Source organism: Eurosta solidaginis, chromosome 1, assembly GCF_040869045.1.
Source record: "Eurosta solidaginis isolate ZX-2024a chromosome 1, ASM4086904v1, whole genome shotgun sequence".
NCBI classification, from domain to species: domain Eukaryota; kingdom Metazoa; phylum Arthropoda; class Insecta; order Diptera; family Tephritidae; genus Eurosta; species Eurosta solidaginis.
The window spans coordinates 104,012,981-104,033,116 of NC_090319.1; the positions used below are offsets into that span (position 1 = coordinate 104,012,981).

Below are 20,136 nucleotides of genomic sequence, written 5' to 3' on the forward strand. Positions count from 1 at the left end.
ATCTAATAAGAAGTTTAACGTACACTTTTTTATATAAAATTGAGACTTATGTTTCTCGAACCTCCGTAAAACTGTTTCTTCAGTTTATTTGCGACGTATGAAACGTTAATTTCGATTTTTATACTTGACAAGCTGACATCAGTACTCCCCACTTATCCATGGAGTGAGTTCCCATGATTGTAGCCCACACAAACCAAGTGTACATCACCAATCTTTGCGACTCCTGTTAAAAATATGAGTGTGTAGGCGCATCTATTTACTAAGTGAGGTTCTGGCTACCCCCAAGAAGTTGTAAAACCTGAGCTTTCCCAATGCAGATTAGCAAGTGAATGGGTGTGCTACGGTTGGACTTGTCGGGAAACTGAAGTGATGACCGCGTATATTCATAATGAACTCATGACTATAATTCCGGGCAAATATTTTGTACTGGTCATGTAACCATTCACATCAAAAATTATAATTGGCCTACTGCTACGAGAGTCATGCCTATTAGTAGATGTTGATGGCGCGGAGGTGCTCTTAAATGCCCTAACTACGTAGTGGCATGAAAACACGACATAATGGGTATTTCTTATTGAATTTGTATTCAACTGCTTACCTCTCATTCCTTTTAACTATTGATTAATAAACGATAACCACGCATTTAATTGAATAAAAGGAAATTAATTTGTATCAATAAAGCAACTTTAATTAATGCGCTAAAAAACTTTGCAAGAAATGGAATTTGCACTGCAAGACCACCAATACATTAAGGTTCAACGCAGTGCGCTACTAAAAATTTACTTTAGATAATGTTCACCTTACATAATTGCTTCAATAACAATTTCCGCTGGATATTTTAATTATAAAATGCAAATTATTCAGGAAGATGCAAATTCAACTTAATAAGTCGTAATGTGATGCCCAAGCCCAAGTATAATAATAACGTAATGATGCATATGAATAAATCCAAGAAAAATTGTGAACATTTTTGAAAGTCGGTCGTCCACAAATAATCAGTGGTTCCCATATTGCGCTTTCAAATATACGAGTAAGTTGCATTCCCCACACGAACACGGAAACAATCTGCAAATCAAAACAACTTTATTAGTTTGCCCACCAGAAAAGCTAGCTGATGAAGAAGTGAATTTCAGAAAAATGTCCTAGTGACCATCGCGTGTGTAAATTTTGTGATTTTTCTCTAATATCATACTAAAATTTTGCTGCTCATCTTAGCTTAACCGGCCGAATTTGCACCGTTAAACCCGAACAACTTTTACTGGAGTTTAAACTCGAACTGAAAAACCAGACCACGGCGGAACCATAAAAGGTGGCAGCGCGGTGACATACCTACAAACATAAGTAAAATTTCCGTGTAATTTGTTTTTGAAAATCGATGGACTACTCACGTCGTACTGCGCCAGTAGTTGAAGTGTCAAATCATATTAAAGGTACCAATCGGCTGATTTCCGGCCGTCAACTGTTATTGGTTCCGCCATGAACCGGGCCATAGGAAGAGAAAAATTTCAAAACAGTCGAGTAGCGATAAGAATATCGATGTGATACGGTACCATATCGATACTTTTGACATACGACAGTATCGTATCGTACTTTATACTCGATACTTTTTGGCTTCGAGTATTTCGACCGCAGTATCGTATCGAATTTTAGGTACAAGGTTGCATACATGCTAGGAAAGAACTAAACGACCAAATGGACAGCTCTTTATGTTTGTCCCTCTCTAATTTGTTTCGCGAATTGGAGCAAATTTTGCGATGAAGAAGACAACTACACAACCAAAGTTGCTATTGATCATTGGGATTTACATAGAACGTTTTGCCCAGTGCTTTATGGAACGTTCGACACTCTCGGGCACTCGATACTTGTAGAGCAATACTTGATATGATCGATACTAAGCATTCGATAACGTGTCCTACAGTTGAGAAAATGGTCCTAAGAGTTTGAGTTGTGGCATAAAGTTAGTTTTAGCAAACAGCACACCACGGCGGCCACCGTGGTGTGATGGTAGCGTGCTCCGCCTACCACACCGTAGGCCCTGGGTTCACACCCCGGGCAAAGCAACATCAAAATTTTAGAAATAAGATTTTTCAATTAGAAGAAAATTTTTCTAAGCGGGGGCGCCCCTCGGCAGTGTTTGGCAAGCGCTCCGGGTGTATTTCTGTCATGAAAAGCTCTCAGTGAAAACTCATCTGCCTTGCAGATGCCGTTCGGAGTCGGCATGAAACATGTAGGTCCCGTCCGGCCAATTTGTAGGGAAAATCAAGAGCACGACGCAAATTGGAAGAGAAGCTCGGCCTTAGATCTCTTCGGAGGTTATCGCGCCTTACATTTTTTTTTTACTAATTTTAAATGTTCTTGTGGTCTATTAAACTGGACGGGTAATATATTACAATAATCGCATCATGCAATTTGTAACAATTAACTTGATTTTTACAGCACTACTACAAAGTGTACACTGAAAGAAATGGTGCTAGTAAAATCAATAAATCGGTTCTGTTGTTCTTGACTTAACGGAGATTCGGTGAAATTGTTCGAATTATGGTTAATTCGACCGAGTTCTTTGTCAAGCGAACAAATTAGTTTAGTCATTTCAACAGCAGAGAAATTGTCGCTCTTAAGTTAACAAAATTCTGTAAAATTGACAGATTCCTAATCAATCTAACTGATTTTTCTGTTAACACAACTGATCTCACTGGTCATTTCAACAGCGATAAACAGTCAATACGTGAGCAAATTTCAAAGAGAATTTTACGCTCACTGCGCTCTCTACTTTGTACTTATGACGATGGTGCCACTTGTTACAAAAAAAAACACCAAAATAAGAAAACCCCAGAATGGAAAAAACACACAAAATGGGAAAACAACAAAAAACTAGTTTTCCAGTTATCAGTTTTTTGAATGTACTGTGCAAAAATTATGAGATACCGGGACACCTATTTATCGGGTACAATTTTGCAACTTCTCCTCCAAGCGAAATGCAAAATTGCGCCCTCTTGTTGCAAAAGTTTTGTTTGAACGAACAGGATTTTTCCAAAGTTAGTAACATTTTGTTCAAGTTTTTACGAATTTTCACTGACGCGAACGAATCTAATAAGATAATAAAAAAATATTTTTTTAATGTTGATGTTTCCGACAACATAAAAGTTTGAGTTGTTTTGGAATCGTTTCAACTTAAAGTGTTACGAAAATTAAACTTGCCGAATTACATGTAAAGTTACTCCAGTGGTGAATTACCTTCCTGCGATTTGATTCTTTACTTTTCTATAACTTACAAATTCTCTATTTAAAATGTTATGTCAAACATTTATACTACAAGTTTTGTTCGAAACAATCAAGTGTGGCAACTGCATGCAAGAGAAGAAATTGAGCTGCAACTGAAAAATTGAGAATCAGTTTTGTGACTACTATTTTCATTTCTATTTGAAAAGCGAAGTTCAAAACTATAAATAAAATAAATTATAAAATATAAAATTTGGTGAAAGTGCGTTTAATAAAACAAAATAATAAAGTGTATAATGTTTAATGTGTGCCAGCATATTTGATGTACGCACAATTGAAGTTCGGTTAGTAAGTGCGTACATATGTATGTATATGTAGCAAGCATGCGTATTTATGTATTCACATATTTACATACGTATGTATATTGGCAACATAGGTACTTTCGTACAAAGCTGTCGCAACAACTTTTTTGTTCATTTGGCTACTAAAACGGTCAATTATGAATCAACGATTTGTGCGCAGTTAATTTAACATCTTGTTGCGATGGATAAAAATTGACAGAAATTTCGATTGAATTGACCCGTATTTCGGTTGATTTTACCAGCATTTTTCTTTCAGTGTAAATACACTAGCGAATCGTCTCTGTGGCGAAACGAACTTTCGTTTCGTAATAGAGAATGATGCCCTTAATATTTGCATCTACTATGAAGTTTAGCGTACACTTTTTTATATCAACATCGTTAGGTCTTATACTGAAACCAAATTGAGGCTTAGATGTTTCTCGAACCTTCGTAAAATTGTTCCTTCAGTTTATTTGCGACGTCTGAAACGTTAATTTCGATTCTCATACTTGACAAGCTGAAAAAGGAAGGCTTTTGTGAAGTTTGCCATACTCACATCAGTACGGAAAATAATATCGTTATTTATTTAGCTCTACTAAAAGCGTAATTTCTTTTTGCCTTTTTGTTAACTTTCAATTTAATTTTCTCAATTCCGACCGTAAACATTAGTGGAACGGATTGGAATCGTTTCGTTTTGAAATGCTTATCAACTCTAAGGCCCGGTTTATCAGTATGAGTTTAAAGATGACTAGGGCTCAACCTTGCTATTGAAATGTAAACAAAAATGTGTCCGAACAAGAACTATGAATCAGCCTTAAGTTTCCTTACATTAAATTTCAAAGTTCCGATGGGAAAACGATGCGACACCCTCAAGTGCATACTGAATCTTAATGTTATTTGCATTGATCGATTTCGCAATCAATTTCTTCTTGATTTTAAAACTTGAATGGTTTAAACGGGTGTGCAATATTTGCATGTAACAAAGTTCCTGGCCCGGCGACTTTTGAATCACTTCAATTTTTTGTTTTGTGCACCGCTAAGTTTGCTCAAACTTTGACATTGATAAAAACCATTTTCTCTAATTCCGACGAGTTTTGTGAATAATGTTATTTTGATAAATGTTTATACGAAAGGGACTGTGTGTACGGATTTTTATTTTTTTATTTATTTCCTTTTTTAAAAATTTACATAATTATGTAAACGGTGAAGCAATTTATTGTAATAAATGTTTACCCCTGCACCTGAAATGTAATGGATATGGCCATTGTTCAATTTTAAAATCAATTTTATTTGCACGACAAAAATTTATTACAAAAAATTGATTCACGTTCGTCGAATTTTTCGAAAATTATTTGAGATAATGAAATTTCACTATAATTACACAAAACACAAATTTTTCCAAGGAAAAGTCGCCTGAATTGAATAGACTAACAAAAGCAAATAAAAACATGCATGCAGTTATTGTAAACCCGTTTACACCATTCGATTTTCGAAAGTTGATTGGAAAATCGATCAAAAGGCACAATTTTTGTTGATACTGTAACGACTTCTGTGAAGTATCTGCTTATTATGCACCTTTTGTTAATGTTCGAATCGCTGAAATGTCGAATAAATAACTCCAATATTCAGTATGGCAAAATGGTCTTTATTTAATACTTCACAATTAAAATTATCGCGTACTTCACTAATTCAATTTAATTCAATTTATTTATAAGACTCGTTGGTTGAGCGTAAGACTAATGTCTTTTAAGCCCATCATCATTAATTAATTTACAATAGTCTCATATATAATTAATAATAATAATATCTAATAACAATAATAATTACTGTATATGCATATCATAAAAAATTGCACTAATTTAAATCATAATTAACAACTTATAACAAATATTTTAGGTTTAGAAAGATTTATTCCTTAAAATATGAAAAACAGAAATTAAGGTCATAAGAATGAAAAAGTAAAAGAAAATAGGAAGAAATATTTAGATATTTAAAAACTTAAACACTTCCAATTTAAAGCGCCTGGGATTTGTTATCGACTTAATTTTGTTTGGTAAAGAGTTCCAGAGTTTGACAACACTGACAAAAAACGTTCAATGATAAAGTATCTATAGCTTTCGGTGATAAAACTTTATCTGATTTGAAGAAATGCGCGAGCGGCTTTTGCCGACAATTTATAATGCATTCTTCTGTAGACAAAGCCAGACGTCGTGCTAACAGACGAGCTCATAAACATATACACGACGTCCCCCATCACCATCAAACCCACAGAGGTTGAAGCAGTCATCCGTAAGGCCAGGCCCCACGTCGATAGGCCCGACGGAATAGCCATGCCAATGCTTATGGCGATGAGGGAATAAAATACCTAACACATGTTTTCAACCTGTCACTGGAATCCTTTGTCATTCCCGAAAAATGGAAAATGGCAAGGATGATCCCGCTTCTAAAGCCTGGCAAACCTGCCAACGAAGGCGAGTCTTATCGACCGATATCACTCCTTTCGCCAGTAGCTAAGACGTTGGAAACAGTTTTGCTCCCTCATTTGACGGCAAATCTACGCCTAGCCACGCACCAACATGGCTTCCGTAAAATATACAGCACCACCACCGCGCTCAATGCCATTAACACTCAGATTAATTACGGATTAAATCAGCAAAAACCCCGTCATAGACGGTGCTCGTGGCACTTGACTTGTCAAAAGCTTTTGACACAGTCAACCACGGCACGCTACTCCAAGACATAGAAGGCTCACACCTTCCTGCTTGTCTAAAAAGATGGACCGCTAATTACGTGAGTGGTCGGCAGGCATCGGTCGCATTTAGGAACGAAATTTCTAAACCTAGAAAAATTAAACAGGGGGTTCCACAAGGTGGTGTCCTATCCCCGCTTCTGTTTAATTTTTACATATCAAAACTCCCTTCTCCACCAGAAGGAGTCACAATCATTTCCTATGCTGACGACTGCACGATTATGGATACAGGAGCTGGCCCTTCAGTTGATGAATTAGTTTCTAAAATAAACAGCTATCTCCCCGATCTTTCCTGTTTCTTCACCTCGTGCAACTTGGCATTATCACCGACAAAATCCACAGCCACCCTGTTTCCGACGTGGAAGGAACATATGTCGCAAATATTGGACGTACGCGCCGATGATGTCACACTACCGACTGTCAGTCACCCAAAGATCTTAGGGGTAACGTTCGATAATACTTTAACCTTCAAGGCTCATGCCACCGAGATTGTTTCTAAAGTACAAAGTCGCAAGAAAATCCTCAAGTCGCTTGCCGGCAGCACATGGGGAAAAGATAAAGAAACGTTGCTAACCACGTACAAAGCAAATAAGCTACGCGTCACCAGTCTAGTCGCCTGGTCTTAAAAATACACACTGGAAAAGGCTACAGGCCTGTCAAAATGCTGCAATCAGAACTGCCACCGGATATCTCCTTATGACTCCCGAACACCATCTTAGCACCTCCTCCACGGGAATTAAGGGACCATCTCCTAAAGCAGTATGACGAGATCCGGCACCTGCCAACACTGCCGTTTGATCCAGGCAAGCATAAACAGGCACTTAGCCAAATCCACACAGAATCGGTAAACGCCTTTGTCAGGACGCGCCCGGTGAACTCCGTTATTAATATGCAATATCCCACCCTTGCAGAAGAAGAAAGCACACTACCAAGGGAAACACGAGTCACTTCGTTCTGGATACTGTAACAGGTTAAACTCTTACTTGTCCAGAATCAACCCCGACATACGTAATGTATGTCCTGCATGTGATGTTTCCCCACATGACACCAACCATATTTTCAATTGTAATGTGGAACCTACGCCTCTAACACCCATCTCCCCGGTCCGCCCCTGTTGAAACAGCCAGTTTCCTTGGACTCCCGTTAGAGGATTTTGAATGGGTCGAAGCACTGTTAACACAACAACAACATCAAATACCAACCCTTGAGTACACCAAAAATACTCAACGGTACTTTCAGAAAGTTATCACCTAACTACTGAACAACAGTTGTGTTTGTTGAGAGCGCCTAATGTAAACGGGGTTTAAATGAAATACATGCAGCATTAATTTACACTGTGTCCAAAAAGTTCGAGTACAAAAATGAAGTTCTTTTTAACTCCTTAAATGTGTTACATGTATTATTATTTGTAGTAGGTTTTTATTAACCGTACCTGCATCGGATAACTTAACCAAGCGTAAACGCTTTTGAAAAGAGCAACAAATTTGTAATATATTTACAAATAGTAGTTGGTAGTTGCTAAGCTTCGACACCTTCTAGGTGGCCATTCGTACTTATGCAAAAAGTTATCTGCATTGCAAAAATGCGTGGACAGTCAGCTGGCGCTCTAACTTCAGCGTAGAGGATAACTATAATCCCAATAAAGTTTTGGGCCTGAGTCACATTAGAGCTCTAGTTGATAACTAGCAACTAACTTCCCAACACTCAAGCGCTGATTCTCAAGAATGGCTTCTTAACCAAAAAGGCATGTTATTTATTATATAAGACAAAGAGTGCTGTTTCTCAAGCTGAGAAATAGATAGTCCTCAACTTGTAATCAATTGCGATTCTGTAATTGGACTTAAATGTAATATTCCAATACTGTATTACTCACATGAAAATAAAATAAGACATGTATACATTATTTTTAATTTATAACGCTTCATTAACTCTTCCAACCACTTGGGGAATATTTTTATTTTCGACTTCACCTCAATTCGATATGATGGGATATCAACAGGAGAAATTTGCTGCATATATTGTGACGAATATTACTAAGTAAATGCACAACAACAAAAACATTAAAGCAAGCTACATAAACACATTAATCATCATTTACCCACATACTTACAAGGCAACGAAGAGATAACTCACACACAGATGTAGTCATCAGTCGAAGTAGTACTCACATATGCACACGCATATGGCTATACACACGCATATAGCTGGTAACCAAGTAGAGAATTCTAGAAGAAGAAACGTCTAGACATTTGGGCAGAGAGTATAAAATCAGCACAAGCTGAGTAGTCAGGAATCAGTTTGATTTAAGCACGATATTGATTCTGAAGTTAAGTGTTATTGTGAAGTACTTTCAAAGTAGTCTAATAAAGACAATTTTTGCATTTTTGAATATTGGAGTTATTCATTCAACAGTTTAGCGATTCGAACGTTAGCAGAAGATTTGGAATAAGCGGAATTTCACTAAATTCGTTACAATATGTAGATTTGAGAACTATAAATTTCAATTAGTTTGGAGAATCATTTGAGAATGACGCTGGAGATATACTTAGTATTTATTTATTTTATCAACAGATAAATAAAATCCTACAGACTTGCTGTACAAGTCAGAATGGACAAAATGCAGTTATTCGTGTAGATATGTAAAAGCAACCAATTTAGACAATTTAAATTGTAGTTCAAATTATGTTTCAACATATTACTGAGTTCATATGAATTTGTAATTAAATTTTGATAATGTCGGAATGTACGTGACTTCGAACACCAAAGTGAAGCTCATTGGAAGGTTGGAAAGAATCATTTTCAAATTTACCCTATCGTTATTATAATTTTATATTACTAACATGCCGGCTACAGCAAATAAATTATATATCAATGTTAAGTATTTTGTCGGAATGAACGGGATTCCGAGCAACACAATATCTTAATCGAATGATTGAGAGACTGCCGAAGTCGATTGGGTTCAGAAAGCACATTTTCCATTCCACTTTGAAGTTATTATTCACAACATTTTTTTAAACATTTATTATGCTGTCGGAATGTACGAGGTTTCGAGCAGAGACAGAAAGTTCGCCATTTCAAAATTTGATCTCATGTGCTTAAGAAAAGTGGATAGCTGGGGTGATCTTTTATCAGCAGCGTCTGTCCACCACGAGGTGCGGCTGCTGCGGGTGGTCTGTCTTGGATCAAGCGACTCGCTATATAAATGGGCAAATTATATATTCATCCCCGCTGAGCGAGTTGTGCGCTGGGCATGGGACCCGCTACGTCAAACCACACTCCAATGAAAGGAAAAAACCAGTCTCGAATAAAAAGATAACCCTGATGACGACCATAGCAAGCGTTTGAAGGACAACGATTTGAGAGCAGGCACCTTAAACGTCCGATCCCTGAATGGGATTGGTGCAGATGCCCGGCTGATTGATATCCTCGTCAAAGCAAAATGTGACATCACCGCCATTCAAGAAATGCGTTGGACGAAGCAAGGAAGAAAGAGATTAAAAATTGTGACATCTATTGGAGTGGCCATACAAATAATAGCAGTTTCGGCGTCGGATTCATAGTGTGATAGAGACTTTGTCGTTCACGACTGTTGACGAACGTCTCGCCGCTATCCGAATAAAATCAAATTTTTTTAATATATCATTCATCTGCGCCCATGCACCGACAGAGGAGAAAAACGATGAGATGAAAGATGCTTTATATGAACGATTAGAACGCACATACGAAAGCTGCTACCGCCATGATATAAAAGTAGTGCTTAGCGACTTTAACGCCAGGGTGGGCAAAGAAAGTGTTTTTGGAAAGTTCAGCCTACACAATGAAACTTCTCCTAATGGACTTAGGCTGACTGACTTTGCGGGTGCTCGAAACATGGTCACATCCAGCACGAGGTTCATGCATAAAAAGATATATCAAGCTACATGTCTGTCCCCCGATCAAAATACTCGAAATCAGATCGACCACGTTGTAATAGACGGACGGAATTTCAGTGTTTTAGATGTGCGCACGATCCGAGGACCGAATATCGACTCGGACCATTATCTCGTCACACCCAAAATACGCACCAGTCTCTGCGCGGCTAAAACCAAGGAACAAAAAACACAAGTAAAGCTAGACGTCGAAACACTGCAATCCCAACGACTGCCAATGAATTCGCAACTCGACTCTCACACCTGCTCTCTGAGAGCACAACTCAGCCTGAAGGAATACAGGAGCAGTGGGAGCATATCTCCAAAGTACTTCGTACTGCCGCCGAGGAAAAAATTGGTTAACGGCGACCACGGAAAAACAAATGGTACGATGGAGAATTCCGCGTTGCAACCGAAAGAAAAGACGCTGCCTACAGGGCTACGTTAAAAGCGAGCGCAACAAGAGGAGTGTGTGAACGCTACCGCGAGTTAAAAATGGAAGCGAAAAAGCAGAGGCAGAAAGGCGTGAGTGCGAGGAGCTTGAGCTGCTAGCCACCAGGAATAACACCCGAAAATTTTACCAAAAAATTCGGCGACAGACGGAAGGTTTTAAGACCGGGGCAAACTCCTGTAAGAACGAAAACGGCGACCTTGTAACTGATATCCAGAGAGTACTTAGATTATGGAGGGAACACTTCTCTGCTCTCCTAAATGGAGACAACGATTTACCGCAGAGAGATAACGAACCCGATCCTGCAATCGATGATGATGGAATAAATGTTCCCCAATTGATTATGACGAAGTCAGAATAGCAATAAAAACCAGATTGAAAAACAACAAGTCCGCGGGCGCTGATGGATTGCTTGCGGAGATATTTAAATACGGCGGCGAGGTGTTGGTAAGGCGAATGCACCAGCTTCTTCGCAAAATATGGGCGGAAGAGTGCATGCCCGACGATTGGAATCTAAGTGTGCTTTGCCTAGTCCAAAAGAAGTGGGCTCCAAACTGCACCAATTATCGCGGAATCAGCCTTCTTAATATCGCATATAAGGTCCTATCAAGTGTATTGTGCAAAATATTGAAGCCCACCGTGAATCGGCTGCTTGGACCTTATCAGGACGGCTTCAGACCTGGTAAATCTACCATCGACCAGATTTTCAAGCACCAAATCTTGGAAAAAACCCGCGAAAAAAGAATCAGCACACACCACCTTTTCGACGTTTTTAAAGACGCCTTCAACAGCACGAAAAGGAGCTGCCTATATATGCCGCTATGTCTGAATTTGGTTTCCCTGCAAAACTTATACGGCTGTGCAAAATGACGTTGAGTAACACTATCAGCTCAGTCAGAATTGGGAAGGACCTCTCCGAGCTGTTCGAAAATAAACGAGGTTTCAGACAGGGTGACCCCCTATCGTGCGATTTCTTTAATTTGATGCTGGAGAAAATTATACTAGCTGCAGAACTTACACCCAGGGAAAAAATCGTAATTTTTTAGCAACACGATTCATGTTAATTTCACACGATCGATTTTAACATGCAAAGCAACAACAATTTTAAAAAATTTTTCAAATTAACACGATCTGGCAAACAAGATATTTACTTCTTCGACTTCGTGTAACATGAAGCAGTCTAATAACAATATCTTACTGTTGAAGTAACACTGAAAAGTGTTGAAAAAAGAACAACAACAACAACTTCTTTGACTTCATGTAACATGAAGTAGTCTGATAACATTATTTTACTGTTGAAGTAACATTTAAAAATGTTGACTTAGACTCAGGCATGCTTAACCAACGAACCGATATCACTTCGTTACGATAATTAACGTTAATAAACGAAACAAAGTCATTTCGTTTCGTTTATTAACGTTAAAAACGTCAAATTAACGAAATGATTTTGCTTCGTTTTCTGCCATATCAAAACGAAATCAAATCGGTTATGTTGATTATTAATTTCAAACTATGCTGGCAAAGCTGATTGATGGCGGAGTCATTAAACGTGAAAGCATTAGCCAAGCTGATTGCAACTTTGCTCACGAATTTTGACAGTACGAACATTTCTCAGAGTATTTTTGACATTACCACCAACGAATTACACAAACAAATTACATGGAGTTGGTGTGTATATGTCCGCTCGATGTTACCACCTTACGGCTTCACCATGGCTATAGCATTGCCAGCACAATTCAAACATAAAGTATCACGTTTTTGTTAAAGTTTTTAACGTTAACGAAAGCTTTTCGTTTCGGTTAAAAACGAGATACAATTTATCTTGATAATTTCTTTATCGATAATATTTCGAAGTGTTTCAACGGAAACGGTGGAAATTTTTTGATAAACGATTAGCTTAACGTTAAGATGCATCCCTGCTTAGACTTCATGTAACATGAAGCAGTCTAATAACAATATTTTACTGTTGAAGTAACACTGAAAAGTGTTGAAAAAAGAACAACGGCAACTATCCCGTTATAAATTCCGTCATTTTTCTCGAAATGTCAGCGTCGCTTGCAATATAATATTATGAGTTGTTAATAAAAGCTATTTTGTTTTGATAATTGCGGAAGCAGCTCCGACGTGCGAGAACACGAATCTAAAGGACATCATTTGCGGAAAAATGGATTTTGGCGAAGAAGTGTACAAAAGAATGATAGGTAAGATAATTTAGTTAAGTTTTTATGAACAGGAACCTATTCATTCGATCTTCAATTGTATGTTTGTTAATAAGTGTGCATATTGGGGTGCACCATATTTGTATGGAGGCAAATTTGTATTAAGGAACAAATCAAGAACTTTTCGGAAATTTATGTTAGGTAGTGAAAACGTGATCTGTGGAAATATTTCAAGATATGGCAATGCGACAACCTGCCAGAAATTGCTAAAGGTCAGCAAATTCTTGCTTTGTTGGACAAATTTGCAAAAGAAGGCCCACCTTAGTGCATATTCATAAATATACATATTGCGATTTTATATTTTCAGACTGTGGAATGGACACTGAGAGCCTGTTTTTAATTAAAGAAGACGATATCACTGAACTTTTCCCTGTTTCAATGCTTGGGACTAGAACTAAATTTAAGCAAAGGCTAGCCAATTTGAAGGAAAATAAAGTAAGCGTTGGTTTTAGTTAAATGTACAAAGGTACATTTTTTTGCATTTCATTTTTTATTGCAGGAAAATATTATTTGTTTTTTGGAATCTTCAAATAGTTCGCTTAGCTGCAGCCACAAATCTCAACCTGTCGCAGCAAGTACACCTGTAAAGAGTCTAGGTGAAGTACTAAAAGCAACTCCATGGGGCCAAAGCATTTTGCAACAATATAAGGAACATTGTTTGTTGCTAGACGAACATCGCGAAGCCCTGGTAAATATCATAGTCCAACATTTTTGTGAGCGGTCGATCCCTATGACAATGATAATATTTTTTCAGAACAAATTATATTATTATTTCCTATAGAAGATTTGGTAAGATTTTTAAGAACAAACGTTTTTAATATTGGCTATGTATTATCCCGATATCCAGCTGTCAGTTTTGTTATAAGTAGTATCAAAGATAAAATGTTGTGCCATGTTTGATTTAATGTATTGGGCGCGTAATGGTAAAGTGAATTCACCAACGATAAAAAGCCTTAGATTTAATACTATGATTATTCCAAAATGGCATCTGAATTCGGGCCTCCCTTATAAAACATTTGCTTCATTATTGTACTTACATATATACAGAGATATTACTGCAACAAACGCAGTGGAAAAAATCCTACTGGAAAATTATATGACAAAGCAACAAATGTCCGCCGTAAAATGAAAAGGGGTACAAAAGTCAAAGCTGCGGAAATCGATATAAATAGTTATAAAGTAACCGAGCAGACAGAAACTCAAACCGAAGGTATAAATTTTGTTTAAATGTACAATTTGTGTTTTATTATATTTATTTTTATTATATTGGTAGATGAAGATGCTTTGGGCAAAATAGTATGGCTTTCACATAACGTGGAACCATGGAGTGTTGTAGAACAAAACTGGTGATACGATTGCTTTAAGAATAGAAGATGTCAAAAATAAAAGCAAAAATATGCTTATTGAATGGCCGCTTTTAAAACATTCACTTGGATACTCCTTGGTAAGAATAATTGACCTTGAATTTTGAATATGATCATATGTAAGTAAAAAGCATATTCATAAAGTTTGCTGGGTAGGAGCTGCTTCGGCCGATAGATTACAACAACAACAATAACTGCAATAATTGTTACATAGGCACAACAAAAAGGGCATTAGTATCGAGACTATACGAACATCAAATGGACTTGAAAAACAACAAAACAACAACAGCGCTTTCTCAACACCTGATCGAAAACGAACACACAGCTGATTTTGCGAACGCTAGGATTTTGGATGTTGAGAGAAGAGAAAAAAGACGGATGACACTGGAAAGTCTCCGAATTCAACAGCAACTCACTAACGTAATGAATTTTAAAGAAGACGTGGACAACACAAACAGCGCTTACACAGCTGTCATCAAACATGTAATTTAAAAAATTATTCAAATTAATGTGAGTAAAGTTCCAAATGTTAATTTTTATGTCTATTGATTGTGCTGTATTCTTATATTTCATTTTGTGTTTTCATGTTTCTGTTTTTTAAAATAAATGTAGACCTTCCTGATGATGACGCGAAAGCGCCGAAATGCATAGAGGGAAAAAGTAAAAACTTGTTGGTTTTTCTTTACTAATATATCGGCCGAAGCAGCTCCTACCCAGCAAACATTTTAAAAAAGAGTTTGGCCCAACTAAAAATTGTATATTCATAAAATTTTTTCCTGCATACATACTATATATGTACGTAGATTGGAATTGATTTCGAATTTAAATACCCGGGCAAATCCTAAAGTTTGTTCACCGAGTGGCCTAATTTTACAACGACTATACTTCCATACATGAAGGAAAAGGTAAAGGATTCAGCATCCAAAAATTTATTGGCTAAAATTGGTAATTTAATACTTTAGCATAAATAATAAGTATATATGTATTCATGTAATTTACTTTTTATCGCAGATTCAAAAGATTTTATAATTACGTTGCTTTTACATGCTGTGCTCAAGCCATCAATGATTTCTGTCCAGCAAGCAAATGCCGGCAAACGTCTGAAATGGAAGCCGTCTATAGGCGATGTTCAAAACGTTACAGTACTGCACTGTGAATGCATTAATGATTACCAAAGACTATATGAAGAACTTAAGTTGAAGGCTATGGGGAAAGAACTTCCACTGCAACCTATAATTTTAGTTATTGGACCAGATATAGTTAGTTTGGCTAGTTTTTATATTCTTTTCGATGGTATTCTATATAAGGTGCCTACATTTTTAAAAGCAATTGATACTATATTTAAGTTATTTCATGTCCTGAATTTTGAGTATCCTGCGGAAGCGAAAAACCTGTACAACTTTATACAACATTATTTTTTTGATATTGAATGCATAGCAACTCCAAATATTGTCTTACTCACAAGCTACCTTTGAACCTATTTGAAGGTGTTTGTAGGTACAGGTAAGGTGCCTACATTTTTAAAAGCACTTGATACTATATTTAAGTTATTTCATGTCCTGAATTTTGAGTATCCTGCGGAAGCGAAAAACCTGTACAACTTTATACAACATTATTTTTTTGATACTGAATGCATAGCAACTCCAAATATTGTCTTACTCACAAGCTACCTTTCAACCTATTTGAAGGTGTTTGTAGGTACAGGTAAGGTGCATACATTTTTAAAAGCACTTGATACTATATTTAAGTTATTTCATGTCCTGAATTTTGAGTATCCTACGGAAGCGAAAAACCTGTACAACTTTATACAACATTATTTTTTTGATATTGAATGCATAGCAACTCCAAATATTGTCTTACTCACAAGCTACCTTTGAACCTATTTGAAGGTGTTTGTAGATATGATATTTCTGTAGTTCATTTAAATTTTATTGTAACGAAAAAGTATTTCAGCATTGAAACCCTTAATTATCGTAAGCAAATGTTTCAGTATGGCGAGACAGAAATCGGGAATATTTGTCCTCCTATAACTTTAGTTAATTTAAAAACTTCTAACTTTCGTATGTCAGCTCATTTCCCTTGCACCATCTTCCTTTAATAATTGGTGACTTAGTTTCTGAAAATGATGAAATATGGATTCTAATTCAAATTGTGCATATTCTTATGATGTCTGATATAGATGAAGTTTATTTGGAACGATTAGATTCTCTGATTAGACAGCATAATACTTTGTATATATCCCTTTTTAATAAACATTTAAAACCGAAATTTCATTTTCTTGTTCACTACGTTACATCAATAAAAAAATGTGGGCCATTAAAAAACAGATTTGAAGCAGTTCACAAAATTTTCAAGACTTATGCAAATTCAATGAATTCTAGAATAAATGTGCCTTGGAGTCTTTCCATAAAAGCCTCCTTAAAATATGCTTACAATTTAAAAAACGAAATATTTTTTCAACCAGATTTAATTTCAAATGTTAAATTTCTCCTACCTTCTAGTAACGTATCAAAATATACTACGGATTTTCAAATTAAATATGAGTTACAGAAATATCAATTCTATTCCAAAATAACTTACAAAGGCTTAGAATTCAAGAGAAATTTCTTTTTTGTTACACAACGAGCAACTTGTACTTTATTTGAAATTGAAGATATTGCTATTTGTTGCCCTTTACAAAAACTTTTCTTCATATGTTCAAAATATAATATAAGTTTTAGTCCACATATTCAAGCATATATATTGGGGGAAAAATCACCCAATTTTTTTATTATAAATAGTGGGGACATATATTCTCCACCCCTAAATGCACATACATACATATTTTACGAAATAAGAAAAAGGTTATACGTTTGAAAAGTTTTTGAAATGAATACAACATTTTAAAAACATGATTTGTCCCATATGTATGTATAGGAACAAGTTTTATATTCATATTTTTTATAAAGAAAGTTACTTCTCGAAATAATAAAAAAAACGCCAAAAAAATGCACTTTAAATGACTGCAGCAAAGTATGCTCTGGAAATTTTTGGTTTATTTTTTCAACGTTTCATGTTCATTAGTGGGAGAATTCCATAAGCCAAAGAAAGCTATGGTCCGAAAGAGTTCCACCATTCATTAATTTTCGCCTAATATGCCTGGACTAATAAAAATTAAAAAAAAAAATTGTAAAACTTATTTAAGTATATACATATTATTTAAAAAATCCGTAAAATATGTTAGTAAAACAAGACGCCTTAAAGAGCATTAAAAAGTTTGTTAAAAGAAGTAAAGTATTATTAAAATGGTTGGCCAAAATGTATTATTTTAATTATTATTATTACTATATATTATATATAGCGGGCATTATTCGCATAAGATTTTTCTCAAGTCTGATTACATAAGTATACTAATATAAGAACGCTGAACTAATTTCATTTATCACAAGATTTAAGTTAAAAATGTATGTATATCGCATGTGTTTAATAAATACAACCACTTTGGAGTCAACTTTAAAACAAGACTTTTACTTAAGGGTAAAACAACAGGGGATAGTGTTAAACTTAACAGGATTCACTGTTGTTTTAACACGATCATGCAGTGTTAATTCAACATTAATTCCTGTTAGTTTAACCATAGGTATCATGTTAAATATCATGTAAAATCAACAATATTTTTGTGTAAAATCAACACTTTTCATAGTGTTAAATACACACTTTAAGTTAATGTTGAATTAACACTTTTTACAATAATTCCTGTTAATTTAACAGTAACCACCGTGTTAAATATCATATTGAATTAACCAAATTTTAGTGTTCAATCAACACTTTCCATAGTGCTGAATAAGCACTTTAAGTACACTTTTAACACGAGGATTACACTATGCTTCGGTTTGAAGAATTTTACACACAAAAAGTGTTAAAAAAGTGTTGATTCAACACGATTTTTTTTCTGGGTGTAACCGATCTGGAACAATATTCTCTAAAAGCGTGCAATTACTGGCATATGCTGATAACATTGATATAATCGGCCTAAACACCCGCGCTGTTAGTTCTGCTTACTCCAAACTGGAAAAGGATGCGGTAAAGATGGGTTTGATGGTGAATGAGGATAAAAGGAAGTACCTGCTGTCATCGAGCAAAGAGTCAGCGCATACGCGCCTTGGCAGCCACGCTACTGTTGGCAGCCATAATTTCGAAATAGTAAGACTTCGTTTATTTGGGAACCAGCATCAACACTAGCAACATCAGCTCTGAAATCCAGCGAAGAATCAATCTTGCCAATAAATGCTACTTTGGAGTAGGTAAGAAATTGAAAAGTAAAGTCCTCTCTCGGCAAACGAAAATCATGCTCTACAAGTCACTTATAGTACCCGTCCTGCTATATGGTGCAGAAGCATGTACCATGACAACATCAGATGAAGCCACTCTGGGAGTTCGAGAGAAACGTTTTTCGAAAAATTTATGGACCTCTACGCGTTGGCGATGGCGAGTACCGAAGAAGATTTAATGATGAGTTGTACGAGCTTTACGCAGAAATCAACATAGTCCAGCGAATTATAACGCATCTCCTACGCTGGCTAGGCCATGTTATGCGAATGAAAGATGACGTTCCGGTTAAGAAAGTGTTTCTATCGGAACCCGCCTATGGAAGCAGAGAAAGAGGGCGTCCCCCACTCCGCTGAAGCGATTGGCGAGCTTGGTTGAACGACCATAACCGTTTAAACGGTAAAGCGCCAATTAAGTAAGTAAGGTTTCTTTTGTCATTGGTTCTTTCGGGGATATTTTTTCCAGTAGGTGGGTCATAAACCTTTTGACCAATCAATTGACCATTTGGGATACTTTTCTTTGCGGGAAGTGGAGGAGAAGGAGAAGGGAAAGAGAGGAGGCGTGGTAAAGGGGAAATGTAGAGGGGGAACGGGAAAGAAAGGGCGAAAAGATGTAGCGTTGAAGGAAGTGGGAGAGAAGAGGGCTGAAGAATAAAACTTCTTGCAATTGTCTTAAAATATGCTGATAAAATAATAAGTTTGACCTGGACATAAAATACTTTATTTTAGAAAAAAGACGAGATATAAATGAAGAGACGTGAGGGAGAAGATATATTGAGGAACACAGAGAGGTACAGGTATACAATTTAGGAAAGGAAGCGGAAAAGAAGTAGGAGAAAAGTGAGAGGCTGGGAGTAGGAGTGAGCGAGAGTAGGCGAGGGAATCGAGATGGAAGATAGAGAGGAACAGAGAAAGTGAACGAAGAAGGGAAGGAACGACCATTTTATAAATGAAGTCAAGGCAACGTCTGCGAGGTATGCTAGTAAAATTTTAAATTGAAATATTTTGGCAACATGCTCAACCAGAACATTTTGTATTTATGATATACACAAATACATATGGTTTTGAATAAAACAAATTGTTGCCAGGTATTAACAGTTCAGAGCCCGTTTCACAGAAATACAAATCTTGTAAAACAAGTGTGTTTGTTCTGACGAAATTTTCCTACCACAATAAGTTTACTTGTATGTTTTGTGAAACGAGCCGCAGCTCGGTTTTCCATAACGTATGTGTATACTTATCTTCAACCCCTGAAGCGAGCTAAATAATAAGGGTTTGTTGAAAGAAATAATGCTTATCAACGTGATGCACATATTCAGGCTTCACAAAATATATAAAGACGTAATGCGTTATGTTGGGGTTGTTGTAACGCGTTGTCTAACAACCCCAGGATTTGGTACAACTACAAAACTTCAATCGCCAACTTTCATACAATTTTTCGATACAAATAAATTAAGTGCAGGAAGCTGCACAGCGAAAAGAGTGATTAGTCAACTTCATTTTTCACTTTTAGCACGCGGTAGAATAATGAAATGCCTTGAACCAATCAGACTCACCACACAAAACTATGTTAGGAGG

The 20,136-nt window shown here is 36.4% G+C and overlaps 2 protein-coding genes across 6 annotated transcripts in view; one reads left to right on the plus strand and one right to left on the minus strand.

The window, feature by feature from the left end:
* The window catches only part of LOC137236626 (uncharacterized protein DDB_G0288805), a 95,155-nt gene that overhangs the window by 17,220 nt on the left and 57,799 nt on the right, over positions 1 to 20,136 (minus strand). The gene's annotated exons all lie outside the window — the stretch shown is intronic.
* LOC137236635 (uncharacterized) lies at positions 12,577 to 16,316 on the plus strand. Of its 4 annotated transcripts, none has more exons than XM_067759487.1 (8): positions 12,577 to 12,869; positions 13,195 to 13,322; positions 13,387 to 13,575; positions 13,935 to 14,097; positions 14,161 to 14,331; positions 14,396 to 14,761; positions 14,864 to 15,196; positions 15,263 to 16,316. In XM_067759487.1, the coding sequence occupies exons 1-5, from the start codon at positions 12,833 to 12,835 to the stop codon at positions 14,235 to 14,237; spliced, it is 594 nt and encodes a 197-aa protein (XP_067615588.1). In that variant the 5' UTR covers positions 12,577 to 12,832; the 3' UTR covers positions 14,238 to 14,331; positions 14,396 to 14,761; positions 14,864 to 15,196; positions 15,263 to 16,316. The 4 variants fall into 4 exon arrangements, with proteins under 4 accessions (XP_067615588.1, XP_067615586.1, XP_067615589.1 ...); XM_067759485.1 differs by having other exon boundaries at positions 14,408 to 14,761; XM_067759488.1 differs by having other exon boundaries at positions 14,466 to 14,761.